We start from the raw sequence: 21,014 nt of genomic DNA, 5'->3' as shown, positions 1-21,014 counted from the left end.
ACGTATTTTGTGTTGACAGAAGCTACGATTGAGATTGAACCAGCTCACTGTGTGTGTGTGTGCGTGTGTGTGTATGTACATATACAACTAGGTGCTGAGAATGCAGAATGGAAAGATGTGGTTCCCGCCCTCAGGATGTTCTGGGTCCAGAACAGAGGAGTAGAAAGAATCACAGTACATTACATCAGAAGTATAGGAGGAGCCCGGGACAAGGGGAGGGAAAGCTGAGTCACCTGGAAGGCAGACAGCCTCCTGGCGGGAGCGCCCCTGGGCTGACCCTGCAATGGACGTGACACACCAGGAACCGGGCCTCTGACTGAACTGCAAGGTGGTGCCTGGAGCCAAGAACACAGACAAGAAAAGCAAGACAAAAAAGGGGTTGGAAGAGGAAGAAAGGAATTAAAAAATATGAAAAATAACAGTGATGGCCAGTAGTTGAATACTTGCGCCAGGCACTCCCAGAGTCTTGTAATTTAGGTTACTGATGTAGTCAGCACCAGAAGTCTATCAGAAGTGCACCATCATTTTCCATGTTTTATGGAGCTTAGAGCAACTATGCTACTTGGTCAAGGTCATACATGCTAGTAGGTAGCTGAGCTAGACAGTATGGCTTCAGAGCTTGCACTGTAATTCAGTTCCAAGTACCCTATGGGCCAGTGAAGGATTAAGGTCCAGGCAGTCACACTGTCACATGTATTTCAGAAGATGGAATGGACAGTGGACTGGAGTCAAGACTAGAGATGGAAGCGAAAAGGAAGCAATCCCAGGGGCCTAAGTCAGTTATGATGAGAATTTAAAGGAACACAGAAGCAGTGGAGACAAAACCAGAGAAGAGCTGTTTTCATAGCAGAATTTGCAGAAGCAGTGGAGAAAAAACCAGAGAAGAGCTGTTTTCATAGCAGAATTTGCAACAGGGCTTAATGTCAACTGACTGGGCAAGTGATGGAGAATGAGAACTCTGACAGGTTCCCAGACCTCACCCAGGTGATGACATAGATGGTGGGGGGTACCTACAGGAGGTAGATGGTGGGGGTGCCTACAGGAGGTAGACGGTGGGGGGTACCTACAGGAGGTAGACGGTGGGGGGTACCTACAGGAGGTAGATGGTAAGTGGTACCTACAGGAGGTAGATGATGGGGCTGGGGGTACCTACAGGGAAAGTCACAGAGGAAAACAGCCCGTCCTAACGCAGTTCACTCCCTCAAAGGTGGGTTTCATACCAGCTTGTGCTGCTGTTCCATACAAACCAGGAGCTAATATTAATAATAAAGCCAGAGAGGGGAAAGCTAAGGCCCAGAGCAGAATCCAGCCCACAGCTGTTTGGGTACAGTCTGCAAGCTAAGAAGTTCTCATGTTTATGAACACTAGTTAAAAACAAAATAGACCTCCAAACAGTTTGATTTCATGACACATGAAGACAATATGAAATTCAGATCTTGGTGTCCATAAATAAAGTCTTCTTGGCACGGAGTCACAGCCGCTCATGTCCACACTGTCTGTGCCTGTTTCCCCGTCGGCAATGACAGGGCCCACTGGTTGTGACAGAGGTCACATGAGCTGCAAAAACTGGATATTTACTATCTAGACCTTCAGAGAAAAAGTGCCCAGCTTTGACTTAGAAGAATTGCAAATCCATGCCAATTGTCAAAATAAGGAATATGACCACATTGCTACATAATATCTATTCGGTTATAAGTTTCTTTCCGTCTTAACGTACCTAAAATTAAAAATGTGAGTTCCTCGTTCTGAAGGCTTGCACAGGCTAGTCCCTCTGCCTACAACCATTTTGTTCTGTGGGAGACTTCCTTGGAAACGTCTCACAGCTTCTGGTCTTTCCCAGAAAGCCAAGTAAAGTGCCTCCACTTCTGTGCTTTCATGATTCCCTGGGCACAGCTCCAAGGACCGGGAGCGGCTGAGGACAGGAATGAGGTCTTTTCTCCCAGTATCCACAGAGCCTAGAACAATGCATAGCGTGTGGCAGGGACCTATCAGAGCTGAATAAACGTACCTGGAAAAACTGACTTCTTTCTCTGTAGACACTGCAGGGTCTTGCTCGTCACTGTAAGAACCTGGCTTCCAGTGAGATGAAAAGCCAGCGGGGGTATAGAAGTGGAGCATGTTAGAATCCAACTGATGACTATTTTAAAAGCATTGCCTTGGCAGCTAAGTGGAAAACAGGCTCCAGAGAAGGCAAGGGTGAAGGCAAGATCTGACAGGGACCTGCAGAGACATAGGCTCGGATGGGGCCGTCAGTGATAGTGAGAAGTGACCCAGTCCTGAATGTACTTGGAAAGAAGACAGGATTTGTTGAGGGACTGAGTTTAGAATCAGGCAGACTGTCTGAATTTATAGAGAAAGGGTCGGAGAGAAGCACACTTAGGGACACCCCAAGGTGTGGGGCCTGAGCTGAGAGGAGATCATAACAGAAGTGTGTCGGACCGACACACCAGGGAAGATGTCACGGGACTGGGGATGCAAGGGGTGCTTTTGGACAAATTAAAGGCACTCACTAGGCAGTCAAGTGGAAATAAAAGACGCTGGATAAACGAGTCTACAGATGAAAGGTCCATCCTAAAGATGTAAAGCTGGAAGGCCTCCATGTAGAGGCAGTACTGAAAGCTGTGAGACGGCCTGAAAGCATTAAGGGAATGAGCAAAAGTGTGAAAAAGTTTCAGTGGTTGAGTCTTTGTGTACCTCAAAGTTTAGAGGCTGGAGCGACAGACACAGAGGAGCCCCCAGGGAGGCGGGAAAAGAACCAGGAGGAAGTGGGAGTGGCAGGGTAAAGCGGTCCCAGAAGAGAGAGGTTGCCTAATAGTTCAAGATGAAGACTGAGAAATAACCTCTGGATTCAGTGTGGAGGTGCTGATGACCTTGACAAAACAAGGTTTTACCAGAGTCATGAAAATCTGGTTGAAGTGACTTCAACAAAGAGGAGATCTAGAAACAGCTAATAAAAGCATCTTTCAAAGTGATTATTTTCTTTTACATTAAAAAGCACCTTTTAATTCAAGCATAATGTTTACATGGAAAAGTATACGGAATCAGTGAACTATCACAAAATGAACATGTAGGTTCTTTCAAGGAGTGTTGCTTACAAGAAAGCAGAAAGATGCCGGGTGTGAATGGATATGTGGTATCAATGAGAAGTCTTTGTTTTTTTGGGAGATGGAGGTAAGAACAGCACTTTGTTGCATGAATCAGAAATGACCTGATAGGGAGTCAAACCCTGGAGACGTGGGGAAAGGCAGCTGCTAAAACAACGACTGTGTAGACGGCTGGGGTCTTTACTGTTACTAGGAAAGAGCCGCCTTACCGGTGCACAGACCTCTCAGGCTGTCACGGGAGGGGAGGCAGCAGGGGATGGGAACGCAGCGGGTGATGGATGCTGTGGAACTTTCCACAACACCTCTGCATCCTCAGTGAGGCAGCAAGTATGCTGTCGGTGTAGGTGAGGATCAGAGCACCAGCTCCTGAGCCCCCTGCATGGGGGAACCCCAGCCTGACCACTTACTCCCCGTGACCTCAGGCAAAGACTCAGCTTCTGGATGCGGAGGTTTTCTGACTTGAACGTGTGCTTATGACAACGTCTACTCAGTCTGACTGCTGTAGCTATGAGAGGCGCTATCAGCAAGGCACTCACAGCGGGGGCTGCGAGGAACGCAGGCAGTAAACACTGGCTGCTGTTGCCTTGTCCTCAGAGGAGGAAGGAGGTGCTCGAGGTTTCAGGACAAAAAGGGAGGGGGGCAGTAGTCTGCAGCAGAGAGAGAGAAAGTCAACAAAGCAGGACGACAGAGCTGAGGAGAGTTGCGGGCTTCCGGGAGATGAGCGGTCACGGTCCAGCAAGGTTCAGGCACAGAGCTGGCCTGGGAACTGGAATGTGCCAGACAAGCACGAAGATGGAACAAGGGGTTACGATGAGCCATGGAGGCCAAGCCAAGTGAGAAAATGATGACAGGTCAGGGATGAGGACTGGGGAAATGGAGGTGGATTCATTGGCTTTTAGAGAAAACGCTGAAATCCCAGCGAGGGAGATGCTCTAAGAGTGTGGCCTAAGGAGGCTGCAATTCACAGGCCAGGGTACTGGAAGGATCTCCTTCAAGGATCTTGAAATCATAAAGACGCATCATAAAGTAGAAGTTTTAGAGAAGGTCTTATGAGCCAAATATAAAAATTCTCAGTCATCTCTCCCTGTAACAAGGAGAACTCAAGGTGAGGTGGTCTGGAAACTGAGCTTCCAGCTATCTGTGCCCTTTGCTTTCTTGTCATCTGTTTCCGGGAAGAAAGGAGAAGCAACAGTCTGGAAGCAGGTATGAGACGGTGGGTGGTCCACGGTCCCAGGAGGTTCCGGGTCAGAGGAGCAGGAGAGAAGGCATGTTCTCGGGAGAGGGCCAGGTCAGGGCGGGAACAGGAGGAGGGGGCATTCAGCAAAGCTGGATGTGAAGGAAGGCAGTGAGTCCAGAGCACACAGGCACTGCAGAGAGCTGGGGAGATGCAGAAGGTGATTCCAACTGGGGAGTGTACAAAGAAAAATGAGCTCAAGTACCCGAGTGGGTGTGACACTTCCTGTGAGTCCTGGGATCCCTTTACATTATCTGTTTCGTAGCCTGTGTGGTTTGTTTTCCTGCCTGGACCCTGACTGGCATCTGAGGCAGTCTGGGATTAGTCCTGACAGTTTTTGAAGCAGACAGGGGTGGGATGGGTGAGGGCTGGGGATGGAACGGTGAGGTTCCTCCTAAAGGAAAGAGGAGTTCGGGGGCCTTGTCTTCATCCCCAAATAAGGGCCAAGTAGAGGCTAAGGAGAACGATGTCCCTGGGGGAAGGCCCCCTCTGTGCCCCCTCAGACAGTGTGATGGGGGCCAGGTGTGCACTGGGCCCTCACTCTGGGGCCTGGACTAAGGTGAGGCACGCTCAGTACTTCCCCGGGTGCAACACTTGCAGGGGGAGCAAAAAACTCTGTCAGCAAGACAAGCACATAGGGACTTCCCTGATGGTCCAGTGACTGAGACTCCATGTTCTCAGGGCAGGGGGCCCAGGTTCGATCTCTGGTTGGGGAACTAGATCCCACTTCCCACAACTAAGAGTTTGTGTGCCACATATCCAGAGAAAAACATGATCCAAAAGGATACATGCACCCCAGTGTTCACTGAAGCACTGTTTACAGTGGCCAGGACATGGAAACACAGTCTAAATCAACAGAGGAATGGATAAAGAAGATGTGGCACAAACAATGGAATATTACTCAACCATTAAAAAGAATGAAGCAATGTCATTTGCAGTAATATGGGTGGGCCTAGAGAGTGTCATACTGAGTGAAGTAAGTCAGACAAAGAGGGATAAATATCTTATGACATGCCTTATGTGTGGAATCTAAAAAGAAATCATATCAATGCACTTACAAAACAGAGAGACAGACTCACAGAAAATGAACCACGGCTGCTGGAAGGGAAGGCATAGTTAGGGACCTTGGAAAAGTTAAGTACACACTGCTCTATTTAAAATGGATGACCAACAAGGACCTATTGTATAGCACATGGAACTCTGCACGTTATGTGGCAGCCTGAATGGGAGGGGAGTTTGCGGGAGAATGGATACATGTAAATGTACGGCTAAGTCCCTTCAGCTGTTCATCTGAAACTATCACCACATTATTAATCGGCTATACCCCAATACAAAATAAAACTTAAAGTTTCGGGGGAAAAAAAGAGTTCGCATGCTGAAACTAAGATACAACCAAATAAACAAATATGTTAAAAAAATTTTTTTTAAATATAAAGACAAAAAATATATATATATATAAAGACAAGCATTTTAACACAATAGTTTTTAAAAATTACTGCAGAAAAACCGTGATGAATGAAACATCAAAAATGTAAATAAGAATGAGATCACAGTGATTTCAGAATTCGGCCCTACTCTATGTCTGACTCATCTTCCACTAAAGCCAACCGGTGAATGAAAAGTACAAGTTGATTTAAGCTTCTCAATAGCAATTTACTAAACCAAAAGAAATAGAAACTATCCCCCATATAGGTATACTTTCATGAAAGATTTTATGAATGAGACTCACCTGTTTTCTTCTTCAGGTTTAATTTCTCTCTGTGGCTAACACGTTTCAAGGAGGAGGTTACCACTTTTTTTGTGTGTTTAACAGTTGATGTTTTAGACTCCACAGGAGAAAAATGGGGCCTTTTGACCTCTTGTACTTCCGTGCATTCTGTAACTGTTATCCTCACATTTTCATCTCCTGTGTGTCCCTCACTCTTTCTTTTACGAGCAACTGAAGCTACCTTGCAGGGAGGAGTTACTATGTTTTTAGAGCTCTTAGGTCTATTCGGTATTAAATCTCTAATTGGAAGAAAAGGATGAAAATCATCTTTCTCTTTTTGATCATCTGTTTCCTTTTTGCAGTCACCCACTACGACATTGAGACATCTTTTTGCCTTTGGTTTAACAGTCTCCATTTGGTTTTCTACAGCGCAAGTGGGCTTTCTTTTAGTCACAGTGGCAGAAAGTATTGGGCGTCTCTTAATAGGTTTTTTGCGGCTGTGACTAGAAATATCCTGAACTGCCGAAAATTTAGGCTGGTTCTGTTTTTTAAAAGTGTAAGAGTTTGACATCACTTCTAAAGCTTTGGATGCTTCAAAAGTAGCTTTTGGAGATTCTAACTGCTGACATTCAGAAATACAAGGTACAGCTGCATTTTTTCTCTCATCTTGAGGAGGCTGTGAGTCCTGAAAATGTCCAGTTGATAATGGCAATTGACATGTTTGCTGAGATACACATATATATGCCATATTATCTTTTAAAAATTGATTTGGGGAGAGAATTGGGTTGATGGACTCTGTTTCTAGATCCTCATTTAGTCCATAATTATCATTTATGAAAGAATCTGGACTTAGAATTTTCCGACAGATTTCATGTACCCTTTTTGATTCCAAAATCACAGGCCTTGTATTACCTTTCACAAACATATCTGGTGAGAGGCACTTCATAAATTCTGGTTCATTATTAGATGCATGGCTATTATTCACAAAAGAATCCGGACTTAGAAAATGTCCTTGGCTTTGTGTGATGTTCAAACTTGAAGAATAATTTGGGGTAAGAGTAAGTTTACCATTCTCTTCAATTTGACTATTAACGTTGTCTATGGAGTCAAAGGAGGTTTCAGTTATGCCTTTCTCATTAAAATGAAAATCTTCTGCAGTGTTGGCACCGTCTGCTTTCACCAGTTCCCCATTTTCAGAAGCAGGAAGGGATGTGTAGGTTGTAGATCGACGAACAGGAAGTGGCAAGCAGGTCCCCCTGTGGCACTCTAGGGAAGCGGGGCTGATAGGTGATATGGGGAGTTTATTTTCTTCAAGGATTAAAGGACTGCTTTCTGGTGGGGAACAGTTTCCATTTGTAGCCAGATTCTCACAGGCTTGTAGTGGGCTCCTAACTCTGTCAGCTTTGGGGGAAACATTAAATGTTTTATTCACATTTTGAATATTTGAAGCCTTCTTGCTATGTCTTGAAGAGGCTGATGCTTTCTTCTTATTAATAGTATCCCAAAGAGTCCTCTGCAAAAATAAGCAAAACATACAGATTAAGTTGATAACTATTGAATACTACTTATAAGCAATATTATGAATGTTACTTCAAGAGACCTGTGAACAAAATGATTTTACATATTATTTCCTAGAGTAAATACAGAATGCTGAAAATTTATTACCTTTTTCTTTTTCGGCTCTTCTGCATTTCCTAGTAATATAGCTTGGTGTTTCAGAATATCATTTACAAGAAATGTTATGGTCTCTCTTATTCGGCCTCCTTTTAACGGTGTCCAGGTAATAGAAACAACAATTTTTTCTTTAGGCTATAACCAAAAGAACACATTTTAAATTACTATAACAGTAGTGATGTATAACAACACAAACATATTCTATATTATATACAAATGGGTCTTCCCTGGTGGCTCAGACAGTAAAGAACCTGCCTGAAATGCAGGAGACCCAGGTTCGATCCCTGGGTAAGGAGGATCCCCTGGAGAAGGACATGGCAACACACTCCAGTATTCTTGCCTGGAGAATCCCATGAACAGAGGAAACTGGTGGTCTATAGTCCATGCGGTTGCAGAGTTGGACACAACTGAGCAACTAACACCCCCATCAATAGAGAGAATACAGTAGAGGATTAATAATTGTTACTCACCAACATTTAACAAGTCAAATGTATCTTCCTATCCTATCTCATTTCATTCTAAGGAAAAAGGCTACCGTAATAACAAAGTTCACAACAAGATAAAATTATAATAAACTCTTAACTGTATATGAAAGCAGTGGAACAGAGAGTCTACGAATCACTTTATTTTAGTTCAGTGGTTTTTAAAAATTTAATCACATTATTTCCACTTCTTTAGACTATGTACAGAACTTCCATTTCAAATATAAATGCCTTATATGAGAAAGACATTTTCAGAAAGAAATGTAAAGATGATCAGCTAAATTCCTTGCTCTCCACGAGCTTCTCTAAAGTCCATAGCATCATTATTGATACTCTAGGCCTAGTTTCAGGTTATCTAACATAACTAGTCTGAATCTCACATCCCTAGGAAGCAGACACTGTCATGACACATGTTTTACAGATGAAGTAATCAAGGTTCAGGAAGCTTTACGAATTCTGCAGCCCAGAGAAACAAGGAGTAATTTCAATTTTCAAATCTTAAGAAATACATTTCATGAGGCTATAGCCACCATGAAGAGTGCTTCTTCTGATGGATCTGGGAAAGGTAAATTGAAAACCTTCTGAAAGTGATCCACCATTTTGGATGCCATTAAGAACATTCATGATTCATGAGAAGAGATCAAAATGTCAGCATCTACAGGGATCTGGGAGAAGTTGATTTCAGTCTTCCAGAATGACTTTGAGGGGTTTAAGACTTCAGCAAAGGTGCAGATGTGTTAGAAATAGCAAGAGAACTTGAATTTTAAGAGGGAAGAATAAATCCCACTCCGCAGCAGATCTGTTTCTTTTACTTTAAACTTTGTATTCCGTTGATTTCCTACAAGTTAAGAATGTTGGAGGTAACTTGAAACATACAGGAGAGCCCATTCTCAAGGCTCTGACCTTTAAGTGTTGCACTTTCCCATTAAGATAGAGATTAAAAAGTTGAAGAACAGGACAGTTGTAGCATTTGCCCTGTTAGGGGTTTATGGGAACATCATGAGCCGACCTATAGGGACAGCTGCAAGAACAAAGGATTCTGACACCAAGAAGTTTCTACCAACCAATCATGTACCCTCCTCTTAAAAAAAAAAAAAAAGAAGAAGAAGCAGCCGGAATTCTAACTAGGGTAAGATGGTTCTTTGGGACACTAGTCCACCGTCTTTTTGGTCAGCTGAATTTCCGTATAAAGTCACTACTCCTTGCCCCAGCAGCTCGTCTCTAGGATTATTAGCCTGTTGCATGGTGAGCAGTACAAGTGTGGACTCAGTAACAGATTTAGAAGTATCTGAGGACGTGACTGAAACGCTGCAATTTATGATAAAACTTGAATGGATGGGAAGTTGTTTCGTACAGATGAGCCAAGAGACTGGTTTCTTGAGATGGAATCTACTCCTGGTGAAGAGGCTATGGAGATTATTGGAATGATGACAAAGGATTTAGAATATTACATAAACTTAGTTGGGAAAGCAGAGCAAGGCTGATGAGGAGAGACTTTTAATTTTGAGAGAAGTTCTGCTGTGGTGAAAATGCTATGAAACAGTACTGCAGGCTACAGAGAAATTATTCATGAAAGGAAGAGCCAATCAATGCAGCACACTTCACTGCTGTCTTACATTAAGAAATTGGCACAGTCACCCCAGCCTTCGGCAACCACCACCCTGACCAGTCAGCAGCCACCAACATCAAGGTCAGAACTTACAACCACAAAACAGGTATAGTTTGCAGAAGGCTCAATTGATTGTTAGTATCTCTTAGTAGTAGTCTTTTTAGTTGAGATACATATACTGTCTTCTTCAACATGAGGCTATAGTACACTTAAAAAATTACAGAATAGTGTATACATAAATTTTATATGCACTGGGAAACCAAAAAATTCATGTGACTCATTTTTCTATGATTTTCACTCTGTTACAGTGGTCTGGATGAGCACCCACAATATCTGAGATCCGCTTATACTTAATGGGCTTATCTTTCAAATTTCATTGTCACTGAGATTCAGATGAAATTGTCTGCTTAGGATAAATTCAAGAGTGTGAATTCTTACTACTTGCTTCTCAATTTATACATAAAATTTTTTTTTTAATTTAAAAGGGGAAGTTCCTTCTAAAGAAGGAACTATTGAACAAATGGTTATTGACTGCCTAATGGCATACATAGTGCCTGACACAGAGGGGGCGTATGTTAAATATTTAAGTGACAAAATTATTGAGTGAATGAAAAACACACTTGGCCTCTGGTCTCATGGACACTATATTCTGCTCAATAAAAGAAATGACAAAATCTAAATAAAAAGATAAGTACAAAAATACAAGTCCCCAGTACTGTCATCAATGAAACAAAGGTTGAGAGGCACAGCAACAGTGTAGGGAACTATAATCGCTAACGGGCTGATCAGAAATTATAATAATTATAATATTTAAGCTAAAACAAAGTATAAGAATGAGCTGGACACATAGAGCTAAGTGAAAGTAACTCAGTTGTGTCCGATTCTTTGAGACCCCATGGACTGTCCATGGAATTTTCCAGGCCAGAATATTGGAGTGGGTAGCCTTTCCCTTCTCCAGGGGATCTTTCCAACCAGGTATTGAACCCAGGTCTCCCACATTGCAGGTGGATTCTTTACCAGCTGAGCCACAAGGGAAGCCCAAGAACACTGGAGTGGGTTGCCTGTCCCTTCTCCAGGGTATCTTCCCAACCCAGGAATTGAACCAGGGTCTCCCATATTGCAGGTGGATTCTTTGCCAACTGAGCTGTCAGGGAGAAGCAGTTCAGAAGGTACCAACACATGCATAGCCCGGGAACCAGAGGGTTAGGGTTACAGTTAGGGTTGCCTCGTAGGACAACCCCAGAAACAGACAAGAGGACCAGTGTGGCTTAAGAGTAGTGAGAAGGCAAATGACCTGTGACACGTGAGGCTGGAGAGAGCAGCAGAGGACTGCTGCATATTAGAACACTCTCTAGCAGATCGAAACATTGCAAACATTACTTAGGTGTACATTTGGCTTCAGAGGTTTTGTTTTGCTTGTTTGCCTATTTTCTTTAAGGCATACTAAAATGAAGTTCAAGTTTTTTTATCCTTAATTGAAGGCTTAATCCTGTAACCTAGGAGAGTACATTGGGAAAAAAGATGCTCAAAATGTTCCTCCCCTTTCCTCTTTCCTGCCTCCTCCTCCTCCATCCACTCTCCCATGAGGAAGTCCTCCTTTAATCTGTAACAGTCCATAGATTGAGACACTGACAGCAAGTCAGTTCTGAGAGACACTTAAAAGGGATTTAAAACTGATACCTGCTTTTGGACTGTGATGATGATAGTCTATCTACAAAACTTGACTTTTTATGGAGACAAATACTCTCAGAGGTGTAAAAACTGAGATAAAACATGAAGCACTTTGCTTTTTCCCCTTGGTAAGTCTTCATTTGGATTCCCTACCCATTTCCCCCTTGCTTTCAACCTCTTAGTAACTCAAACAAAACAAATGAGGGAACCGATCTGTTATATATTTTCTTTTAAATACCTTCAGTAACGGCAGTCTATGCGTCACTGTTTATTTTTTTGAACAGAAGCATTGCCGAGTGTCTGAGATAAGAGTGATACTATTTTATCTGGATTCTAAGAGAGACATTAGAAAGTCAGGATAGCAATTTAAAATGTGTACTGCATCTCTCCTTGGGGAGGAAATTTTTAAAAGCCGAGAATCAGTGAACAGAATCATTTGTCATTTCCCTCAAGTCCTAAGATTCTGCAGTCTTTGTTTACACACTCCCTTATTAGTGACAAATCAGAAAATGATAGTTGTAGCCAGTGACAACGGAAGGTGCGTGGTTATTAACTGGATCTGGCTCGCCCCCTGGTGGCCCTAAGTGCAATGAACAGAACAGTCTCAAGCCTAGAGGTGAAGAGGGAGGAGAGTCAGGTTTGGGGCTCCTATTAAGCCAGTTCATCCAAGTCTTCCAGTCAGATCAAAATAGCATCACACTCACTGCAGATAGAAGAAGGATAGCTTGTTTTATTAAAGAAGCGCAAGCGGCCTCATGTTAGTTTCTACTCATCTGTAGCAGAAGCTCATATTCCCATAACTGGCACCAATGAGTCTGTTAAACTGTCCAGTTAAATTATTCGCACACCTGGCTACAAGAATCACTTTGAGGGGTTTGTGGAAGGTAAACATGCCCTGGCCCTCCCCATGTCCTCCCAGGAGTGATGCTGAAGCGGGGTCCTGGTACCTGCGGTTGTTCAAAGCTCACCAGGAGGTAACATGCAGCCAGGATGGACACAGAGTTGAACTCCATTCAGTGTGGTTGTGGTTTAGTCACTAAGTCATGTCCAGACTCTTGAGACCCTGTGGACTGTAGCCTGCTAGGCTCCTCTGTCCATGGGATTCTCCAGGCAAGAATACTAGAGTGGGTTGCCATTTCCTTCTCCAGGGGATCTTCCCGACCCAGGAATCGAACCCAGATCTCCTGCAATGCAGCCAGATTCTTCACCAACTGAGCTACAAGGGAGGTGTTTACTGTGGCGGGTGGTGATTTTAACTGACTGTCATTATGAAGACTCAGGCCCAAATGACACACCCCCTACAGGACAGCCGTCACAGGCAGATTCTAGCACACCAGTATTATCAAAGTTTTAAAAAGCATGATTAGGAGAGTAAGAGAACAATCATTTAAAGTTTTTTTCCCTTTGTCCTCAATTTTATAAGCTGAGTGTCTCATACAGTACCTGGCAAAAAGCAGATGCATGAAAAATACAGTTTTTAATGTATCATGGGAAAAAAATAGATAAGTATACACCCCCCCCCCCCAAAAATGTTTTTTCCTTGAAAAGGGCTGCCCATAAATCTGCTCTGCAAAAAATATCCTGAATGAGTCTCTGGTCCTTCATTCCTTTTCAGGCCTAGATACATTGTGTTGTAGACATATTTTTACAGTAACTGTGAAGTCACTCTCTGGCAGGTATAATACCTAGAGATTCTTGAGATGCCATCTGCATACAAAAGATCTTGTTTAAAATGCCGTTTTCTGTATTTACCCCCAGAGATTCACATTAGCAAGTGTGGAGTGATGAGCAGAAATCTCCCATATTACAAGCAATCCAGACAAATCTGATGTGAGTGGTTGAGGCATCTCGGAGAAATGCTGCTTAGGTGTATGGTGACATGCTAATTCACCAAGGGTGTGTTTTAGATAAGGGATGTTCACATAGGTATTTTCTACTATTGTGCTTTTCAAAATGCTGTCCTTGGACCAGTAGCAGAGGCATCACCTGGGAACTTCTGAGAAAAGCAAATTCTAGTTGTCCTCTGCACATATGGAATCAGACTCTGAGGGGCCCCAAGTATTTTACCCTTAGCTGATTCTGATGCCCTCAAATTTAGAACCACCAGTCTCCTCAAAACATCCCATCCTTCTTGGTGCCTATCTGATGCAGCTTCTCCTTGTTCTTAGAATTTCCCCTCATCCTCCTAACATATGTCTTTAGGAAGGAACCATGCCTCCTGTCTTTGAATCAATATAAATGAAAGTGCACGGGATTTAAAGACCTGGATGAGAATCCTAACTGTGTCAATCGCCAAGAATAAAACCATGTGTAAATGTTTTCCACCCTCTGAGCATACTTCCTCATTAAAAATTAAGACTGGAACATTTATTCAGGACACAGTCAAGATCTCTGCTTGAAGCTTTCTCTCATTTGAGCACCATGCACAGCTTTAGCTGGCATTGCTTCCAACTAATAGACGAGAAAAGAGAGACTCAGAATACTGAACCGAGCTGCCTAACTCTGATGCACTGCACACAAACCCTTTGACAGTAGTGCCTTATCCTCTAATGTAAATAATGACTCCATGAGTTTGTTGTAAGGATTAAATAAGGCAACAGACTTGAGAACAATTTGTAAAAGGTAAACATTATGTTTGTATGTATTATCTTAGTGGTTGAGTGGAATCAACACACCCAAACCTGAAGCTGAAGGAAATCAACAGCTAATAAAAGACAAGCTTTGTTTTAAAGCAGAAACCATAAAACATCACAAACATATGGTTTAAAAGAACAGTTAACTTTCATAATATAAAAGTATAACTCTAAAAAAAAATTCAAAAACTTTAGTCCCACAAAACAAAAAAGAACAAGCAGAAGTATAGTGTAGATAGAAAAAGCAAGTATTTGTTTTCCCACAAAAAGAAAAGCAAGCAGTTTATAAACTGCAAGGAGTTTATAAACTAGAGAGGAAGGGCAGGTTCTTAACTATAGCTGAACAAGTGCTTAAGTCAATGGACCTCAGCTTAGAGCCTTGTATCACTGCTTTAGGAAGTGGTTTTTTAGACAAGGAGTGGGACTCCCTCAGCTAATTTTTTTTTTTCTTCTTCTCACACTTTCAGAGGTTCTAACCAATGGAAAGACCACTGCAGTCCAAATAAGGATGTAAATATTCTAGATTTTGATGACAGGAATGGGAGCTTTACTGTGGCGAATGTAATGCAGAAAAGCTACCCTGGAAATCCTTGAAACAGCAGTTACAAATTTAAATTTGAATCACCATTAAAACTACACTACAGCAAAGGAAAAAAAAAAAAGATTAAATAATAAAGTGTGCATACTTATTGAAAACAACCCTGAGAAGTGTTTTTTATTTTGTCGCTATTTGGCCAAAACGAAGCTCACCAGAAGAGTAGTTACTCTGACACTCCATGGACTCAGTTTCCCTTTAGAAACTAAAGCGCATATTAAGATGACTGATAGAAAGCAATTTAAAAACCCTGCTCTAATCAGAGTACTCCTGGCAATCTTATATGCAGACAGGAAGATGGATAGATGGATGAGTAGATGAAAGATAAGAATATTAATTGTAAGCGTGCCATCCACTCCTCTAGAACTGCCAATCTTCTCGAGGCCCTAAGTCAATGAGAAACTCTTCTCTATCACAGAAGGCAGGAATGTGCTCCGAAGGATGCCCGGCGCGGGCGCGGGCGCTGTCACTGCCGGGTCCCCGCCCACCGGGCTCCTCCTGCCCCGGGGACAGGGGCTCACCAGAGTCTGAGGGAATCACTCGGCTTTTACTCAGGTCCGCTCCTGCCCCTTCCGAGCCCGGGTCCCGGAGCGCGGCGGGGAGGCCGCATCCCGCTCCTACCTGCAGCACGAAGGCGCTCGGCCAGATAGTGAAGCCGCGTTCGGCGGCGGGGCCGCGGGACAGCCACACGGCGGCCGCCTCCTCGTTGGGGTTGTCCAGGATCAGGGGCAGCGTCCGCGAGGCTCCCAGGCGCACGTCCCCGAAGCAGAGGAAGGGCGACCTGCAGAAGTGGCTGAGGGACAGGACGGCCGGGGACGCCGCCTCCTCCTCGGCGCGGGGACCCCTCGGCCCCGCCCGCGGCCTCGGCTCCGGCGGGCTCCGCTCCCAGCAGCCGCTACCCCGCTGCCAGGTCGCCATCGAGGCCTCTGGGTACGCCCGGCTGCTCCGAGCGGCCTCCGCAAGAACGCCCACAGCCTCCCCTCGAGGAGCTGCGGGGATCGAGAAACAACTCGCCCCCTTTCTCGTCCAGTTGCCAGGACACAAGAAGGCGTCCGGACGCACAAACTCAAACTGGAGAGAGACGCGAACTGAGAAGGGATTTTGCTCCGTTTAAAATTCCCGCCTCCACCAATGGGCTGCCCTGGTTCCGCCCACCTCCGAGCGGGCCCAATCGGTGAGCAGCACTGCCAGCCAATGAGAAGACGGCGCCTTATTTAAATGTGGCGGCGACGGTGACGGGTCGCTCTTGCAGAGGAGAGGGCTATGGCAGCTGGGTCTGGGCTCTCTCTGAGGGCTGGGGCTCAGGTTCGGAATTCGCCTATCGGTTTTGTGAACAGGTTGGTGGAAGCGAAGAGAGTCACAGCACTTCCTCCGGAAATGCAGCTGTCTTGGCGGTTGCCGGCAAAGTCATTGCCTCACAGTACTTTGAGGGAGATCAATGTACTCGCCCGGGATCCCTCTGCCACTTCCTGGGCCCAAAAGGGAGAAAATGAGGAAAATTAAAATTAAATGTACAGTTAGTGCGAACGTGCTGACGTCAGTGCGTGGTGTCGGTGCAGTGGCTCAGTAACTTACCTGCTGGTTCTTACCTCGGGATTCTGGGAGCTAAACCAGGTAAACAAACAAAACCCGAAATTCCCAGTAATTCATAAGCGGTGGTCTTTACGGGCATGGCCCTCGACAGATAACTTCTCGGTTTTCATTTAAATTGTATATATCTGATAGTAATGATTGTAACCTACATGTTACTCTCTGCCAGGGGTTGTGTTAAGCCCTGCACGTATTTATCTCCACCTTCCCTTCTACCCTGGGGGAAGGGACCGTTATTCGCGATTCACAGAAGAGCGAGGCCGGCGTTCAGCCACCTGGGAGTGGCGAGGCCAGGAGGGGCACCGGAGGCTAGGCTCCTCTTGCTGTCCCCGCTGCCCGCGCTGCCTCTAAAGACAGGTGCTGCTGCCAAGTCGCTTCAGTCGTGTCCGACTCTTTGCGACCCCATAGACGGCAGCCCATCAGGCTCCCGTCCCTGGGATTCTCCAGGCAAGAATACTGGAATGGGTTGCCATTTCCTTCTCCGATGCATGAAGGTGAAAAGTGAAAGTGAAGTCGCTCAGTCCTGTCTGACTCTGAGCGACCCCATGGACTGCAGCCTACCGGGTTCCTCCGTCCATGGGATTTTCCAGGCAAGAGTACTGGAGTGGGGTGCCATCGCCTTCTCGCCTAAAGACAGGAGGAGACTTTAAAAAATAGCCTGTGGATGTGCATACAGCCACACAGAATACATGAAAAGAAAACTCCCTGAAAGGAAAACCAAAATGAGGAAAGTGAGATAGGAAACTGTATTCACTGACACCCAATTTGACCTGATGTTGAACCCTGTTACCTCAATGATATTTAATCAAACGTGTTTATGGAGGTTTCTTAAAAAATCCTTCAAGACTGATGCACAAGGAGAATGCTACTACATACATTTTTACCAAAATGTTTGAATGAATGACAGTAACTTTTAAATACACTTAATTTATATTTATTATATTTTGTACAGTGAATGTTATTCATCAAATTAACGTTGCAAATATAGGCCGTCTTAAGCCTGGAGAATCCCAGGGAAGGGGGAGCCTGGTGGGCTGCCATCTATGGGGTCGCACAGAGTCAGACACGACTGAAGCGACTTAGCAGCAGCAGCAAGCTTAAGTCACTGAAATGTTTGTCTCAATCCTTTTTAACATGATAGGAACACATTTTGTTTCTATATGTTCTCCCCTTACAGGTTTCTCTTCATAAAGCAATGCTGTTGATGCATAGTTTTTAAAAACCCAAAATGAACTATACTGGATATTTTTTGCTTGCCCTCCACTCCCACCCTTCACCTTTTTCCAGCCTGCTCTTGGCTGTGAGACGCTGGCTGTGTTCTGTATTTGCTACATCCATAGGTTTCTTACTCTGTGACATCTGTTTTAGTTAAAGAGGTAAGCCAGGGTATGCCCCCCAACCCTACCCACCATGGGCTGGCTCCATCTCCACATTAAAGTCATATGTAGCTGGAGAGGTGCCCTCTCCTATTGGAGATCTGGATGTGGGGATACCACAGTGTCACTAGGCCCAGGATAAGACCCTATTGCTTGTTTCCCTGCAACCCAGACCTATCTTTGTGAATAGTCCCTTTATTAAGCTTCCTTGAATTACAGTAAATTGGAGAGGGCCAACTATTTCCTTAGTGACCTTGGCTGATACAACACTGGCCTTGGGAAATAGCCTCTTCAGGTAGAATTCTGAATTGAGTTGCTCATATTTGAGAAGCACAGGGATAAACTCTTACTAGCAAGAAACACACCATGACAATCCAAAGGGTGGGGTAGCATCCTGAGTCCTCAAATTATCCACTGGACACTGTCCAAGCTTAGTGTCATCTGGTTTTACCTGACACCCTAGAGAGAATACATAGAGAAAAAGAAAATGAAGGTACCACTAAGAACATATATTGAGAATAAGAATGTGTGGATAGGAGCTCTGAAGAAGCCCCTCACTCCCTGTGGTCTCCTGGAACATATGGCCAAGGACCAAGCCCACGTCTTCTGGTAAATGTGGCAGCACTAATTAAATACCCAACCCTGCCAGCCTCTTACCTAAGGGGAGACAGTGGAACCCTGTGAAAATGTATCTTCAGTTCAGTTCAGTTCAGTTGCTCAGTCATGTCCGACTCTTTGTGACCGCAGCACGCCAGGCCTCCCTGTCCATCACCAACTCCCTGAGTCCACCCAAACCCATGTTCATCAAGTCGGTGACACCATCCAACCATCTCATCCTCTGTCATCCCCTTCTCCTCCTGCCCTCAATCTTTCCCAGCATCAGGTTCTTTTCCAATGAGTCAGCTCTTCGCATCAGGTGGCCAAACTATTGGAGTTTCAGCTCCAACATCAGTCCTTCCAGTGAACACCCAGGACTGATCTCCCTTAGGATGGAGTGGTTGGATCTCCTTGCAATCCAAGGGACTCTCAAGAATCTTCTCCAACACCACAGTTCAAAAGCATCAATTCTTCAGTGCTCAGCTTTCTTTATAGTCCAACTCTCACAAGCATACATGACCACTGGAAAAACCATAGCTTTGACTAGATGGACCTTTGTTGGCAAAGTAATTTCGGTAAAATTTTAAAGGCTGAGAACTTGTAATTCTTCCTACAAACCTCACTTTCCAGCAGAGTCAGCCCCGTCTGCCAGTCCATTATATTGATGATGTTTGCTGATTAAATCTAATGAGCAAGAAATAGCTGTCAGGTACTGTGATAGATAGAGTGCCTGATGAACTATGAATAGAGGTTCGTGACATTGTACAGGAGACAGGGATCAAGACCATACCCAGGGAAGATAATGTAAAAAAGCAAAATGGCTGTTTAGGAAGGCCTTACAAATAGCTGTGAAAAGAAGAGAAGCGAAAAGCAAAGGAGAAAAGGAAAGATATAAACATCTGAATGCAGAGTTCCAAAGGATAACAAGGAGAGATAAGAAAGCCTTCCTCAGCAATCAATGCAAAGAAATAGAGGAAAACAACAGAATGGGAAAGACTAAAGATCTCTTCAAGAAAATTAGAGATACCAAGGGAATATTTCATGCAAAGATAGGCTCAAAAAAGGACAGAAATGGTATGGGTCTAACAGAAGCAGAAGATATTAAGAAGAGGTGGCAAGAATACACAGAAGAACTGTACAAAAAAGATCTTCATGACCAAGATAATCACGATGGTGTGATCACTCACCTAGAGCCAAACATCTGGAATGTGAAGTCAAATGGGCCTTAGAAAGCATCACTACGAACAAAGCTAGTGGAGGTAATGGAATTCCAGTTGAGCTATTTCAAATCCTGAAAGATGATGCTGTGAAAGTGCTGCACTCAATATGCCAGCAAATTTGGAAAACTCAGCAGTGGCCACAGGACTGGAAAAGGGCAGTTTTCATTCCAATCCCAAAGAAAGGCAATGCCAAAGAAAGCTCAAACTACCACACAATTGCACTCATCTCACACGCTAGTAAAGTAAAGCTCAAAATTCTCCAAGCCAGGCTTCAGCAATACGTGAACCGTGAACTTCCAGATGTTCAAGCTGGTTTTAGAAAAGGCAGAGGAACCAGAGATCAAATTGCCAACATCTGCTGGGTCATCAAAAAAGCAAGAGAGTTCCAGAAAAACATCTATTTCTGCTTTATTGACTATGCCAAAGCCTTTGACTGTGTGGATCACAATAAACTGTGGAAAATTCTGAAAGAGATGGGAATACCAGACCACCTGACATGCCTCTTGAGAAACCTATATGCAAGTCAGGAAGCAACAGTTAGAACTGGACATGGAACAACAGACTGGTTCCAAATCAGAAAAAGAGTACATCAAGTCTGTATATTGTCACCCTGCTTATTTAACTTATATGCAGAGCACATCGGGAGAAGGCAATGGCACCCCACTCCAGTACTCTTGCCTGGAAAATCCCATGGACAGAGGAGCCTGGTAGGTTGCAGTCCATGGGGTCGCTAAGAGTCAGACATGACTGAGCGACTTCACTTTCATTTTTCACTTTCATGCATTGGAGGAGGAAATGGCAACCCACTCCAGTGTTCTTGCCTGGAGAATCCCACGGATGGCGGGGCCTGGTGGACTGCCGTCTATGGGGTCGCACAGAGTCGGACACAACTGAAACGACTTAGCTGCAGCAGCAGAGCACATCATGAGAAACGCTGGGCTGGAAGAAGCACAAGCTGGAATCAAGATTGCCAGGAGAAATATCAATGACCTCAGATATGCAGATGACACCACCCTTATGGCAGAAAGTGAAGAGGAACTGAAAAGCTTCTTGATGAAAGTGAAAGAGAAGAGTGAAAAAGTTGGCTTAAAGCTCAACATTGAGAAAACTAAGATCATGGCATCTGGTCCCATCACTTCATGGCAAATTTGTAAGGCCTCCTCAGACAACCATTTTGCCTATTTGCATTTCTTTTTCTTGGGGATGGCCTTGATCACTGCCTCCTGTACAATGTCACAAACCTCCATCCATAGTTCTTCAGGCACTCTATCAGATCTAATCCCTTCAATCTATTTCTCACTTCCATGTATGATTGTAAGGGATTTGATTTAGGTTATACCTGAATGGTCTAGTGGTTTTCCCTACTTTCTTCAATTTAAATCTGAATTTTACAATAAGGAGTTCATAATCTGAGCTACAGTTAGCTCACAGTCTTGTTTTTGCTGAGTGTATAGAGCTGCTCCAACTTTGGCAGCAAAGAATATAATCAATCTGATTTTGATGTTAACCGTCTGGTGCTGT

The 21,014-nt window shown here is 44.2% G+C and overlaps 1 protein-coding gene across 4 annotated transcripts in view; it reads right to left on the bottom strand.

Annotated features, from left to right (window-relative positions):
• ASPM (assembly factor for spindle microtubules) overlaps positions 1-17,234 on the bottom strand; it is a 62,578-nt gene extending 45,344 nt beyond the window's left edge. For 3 of the 4 annotated variants that reach the window (XM_086343222.1, XM_086343225.1, XM_086343224.1), the window contains exons 1-4: positions 15,332-17,234; positions 7,712-7,855; positions 6,068-7,559; positions 234-335 (exon numbers count right to left, since the gene is read on the bottom strand). In XM_086343222.1, coding sequence (XP_086199348.1) covers positions 234-335; positions 6,068-7,559; positions 7,712-7,855; positions 15,332-15,628 — 2,035 coding nt within the window. In that variant the 5' untranslated portion in view covers positions 15,629-17,234. The remainder of the gene's footprint in view (positions 1-233; positions 336-6,067; positions 7,560-7,711; positions 7,856-15,331) is intronic. The other variant, XM_086343223.1, reaches the window with a different exon arrangement.
• Positions 17,235-21,014: the final 3,780 nt, after the last annotated feature.

The sequence above is a fragment of the Bos grunniens genome, chromosome 16 (genome assembly GCF_055505025.1).
Source record: "Bos grunniens cultivar Pamir isolate PY7600 chromosome 16, Bosgru_T2T1.0, whole genome shotgun sequence".
Classification (NCBI taxonomy): domain Eukaryota; kingdom Metazoa; phylum Chordata; class Mammalia; order Artiodactyla; family Bovidae; genus Bos; species Bos grunniens.
Note: the sequence above shows the minus strand (reverse complement) of the source record. Positions and strands in the feature narration are given on the sequence as shown.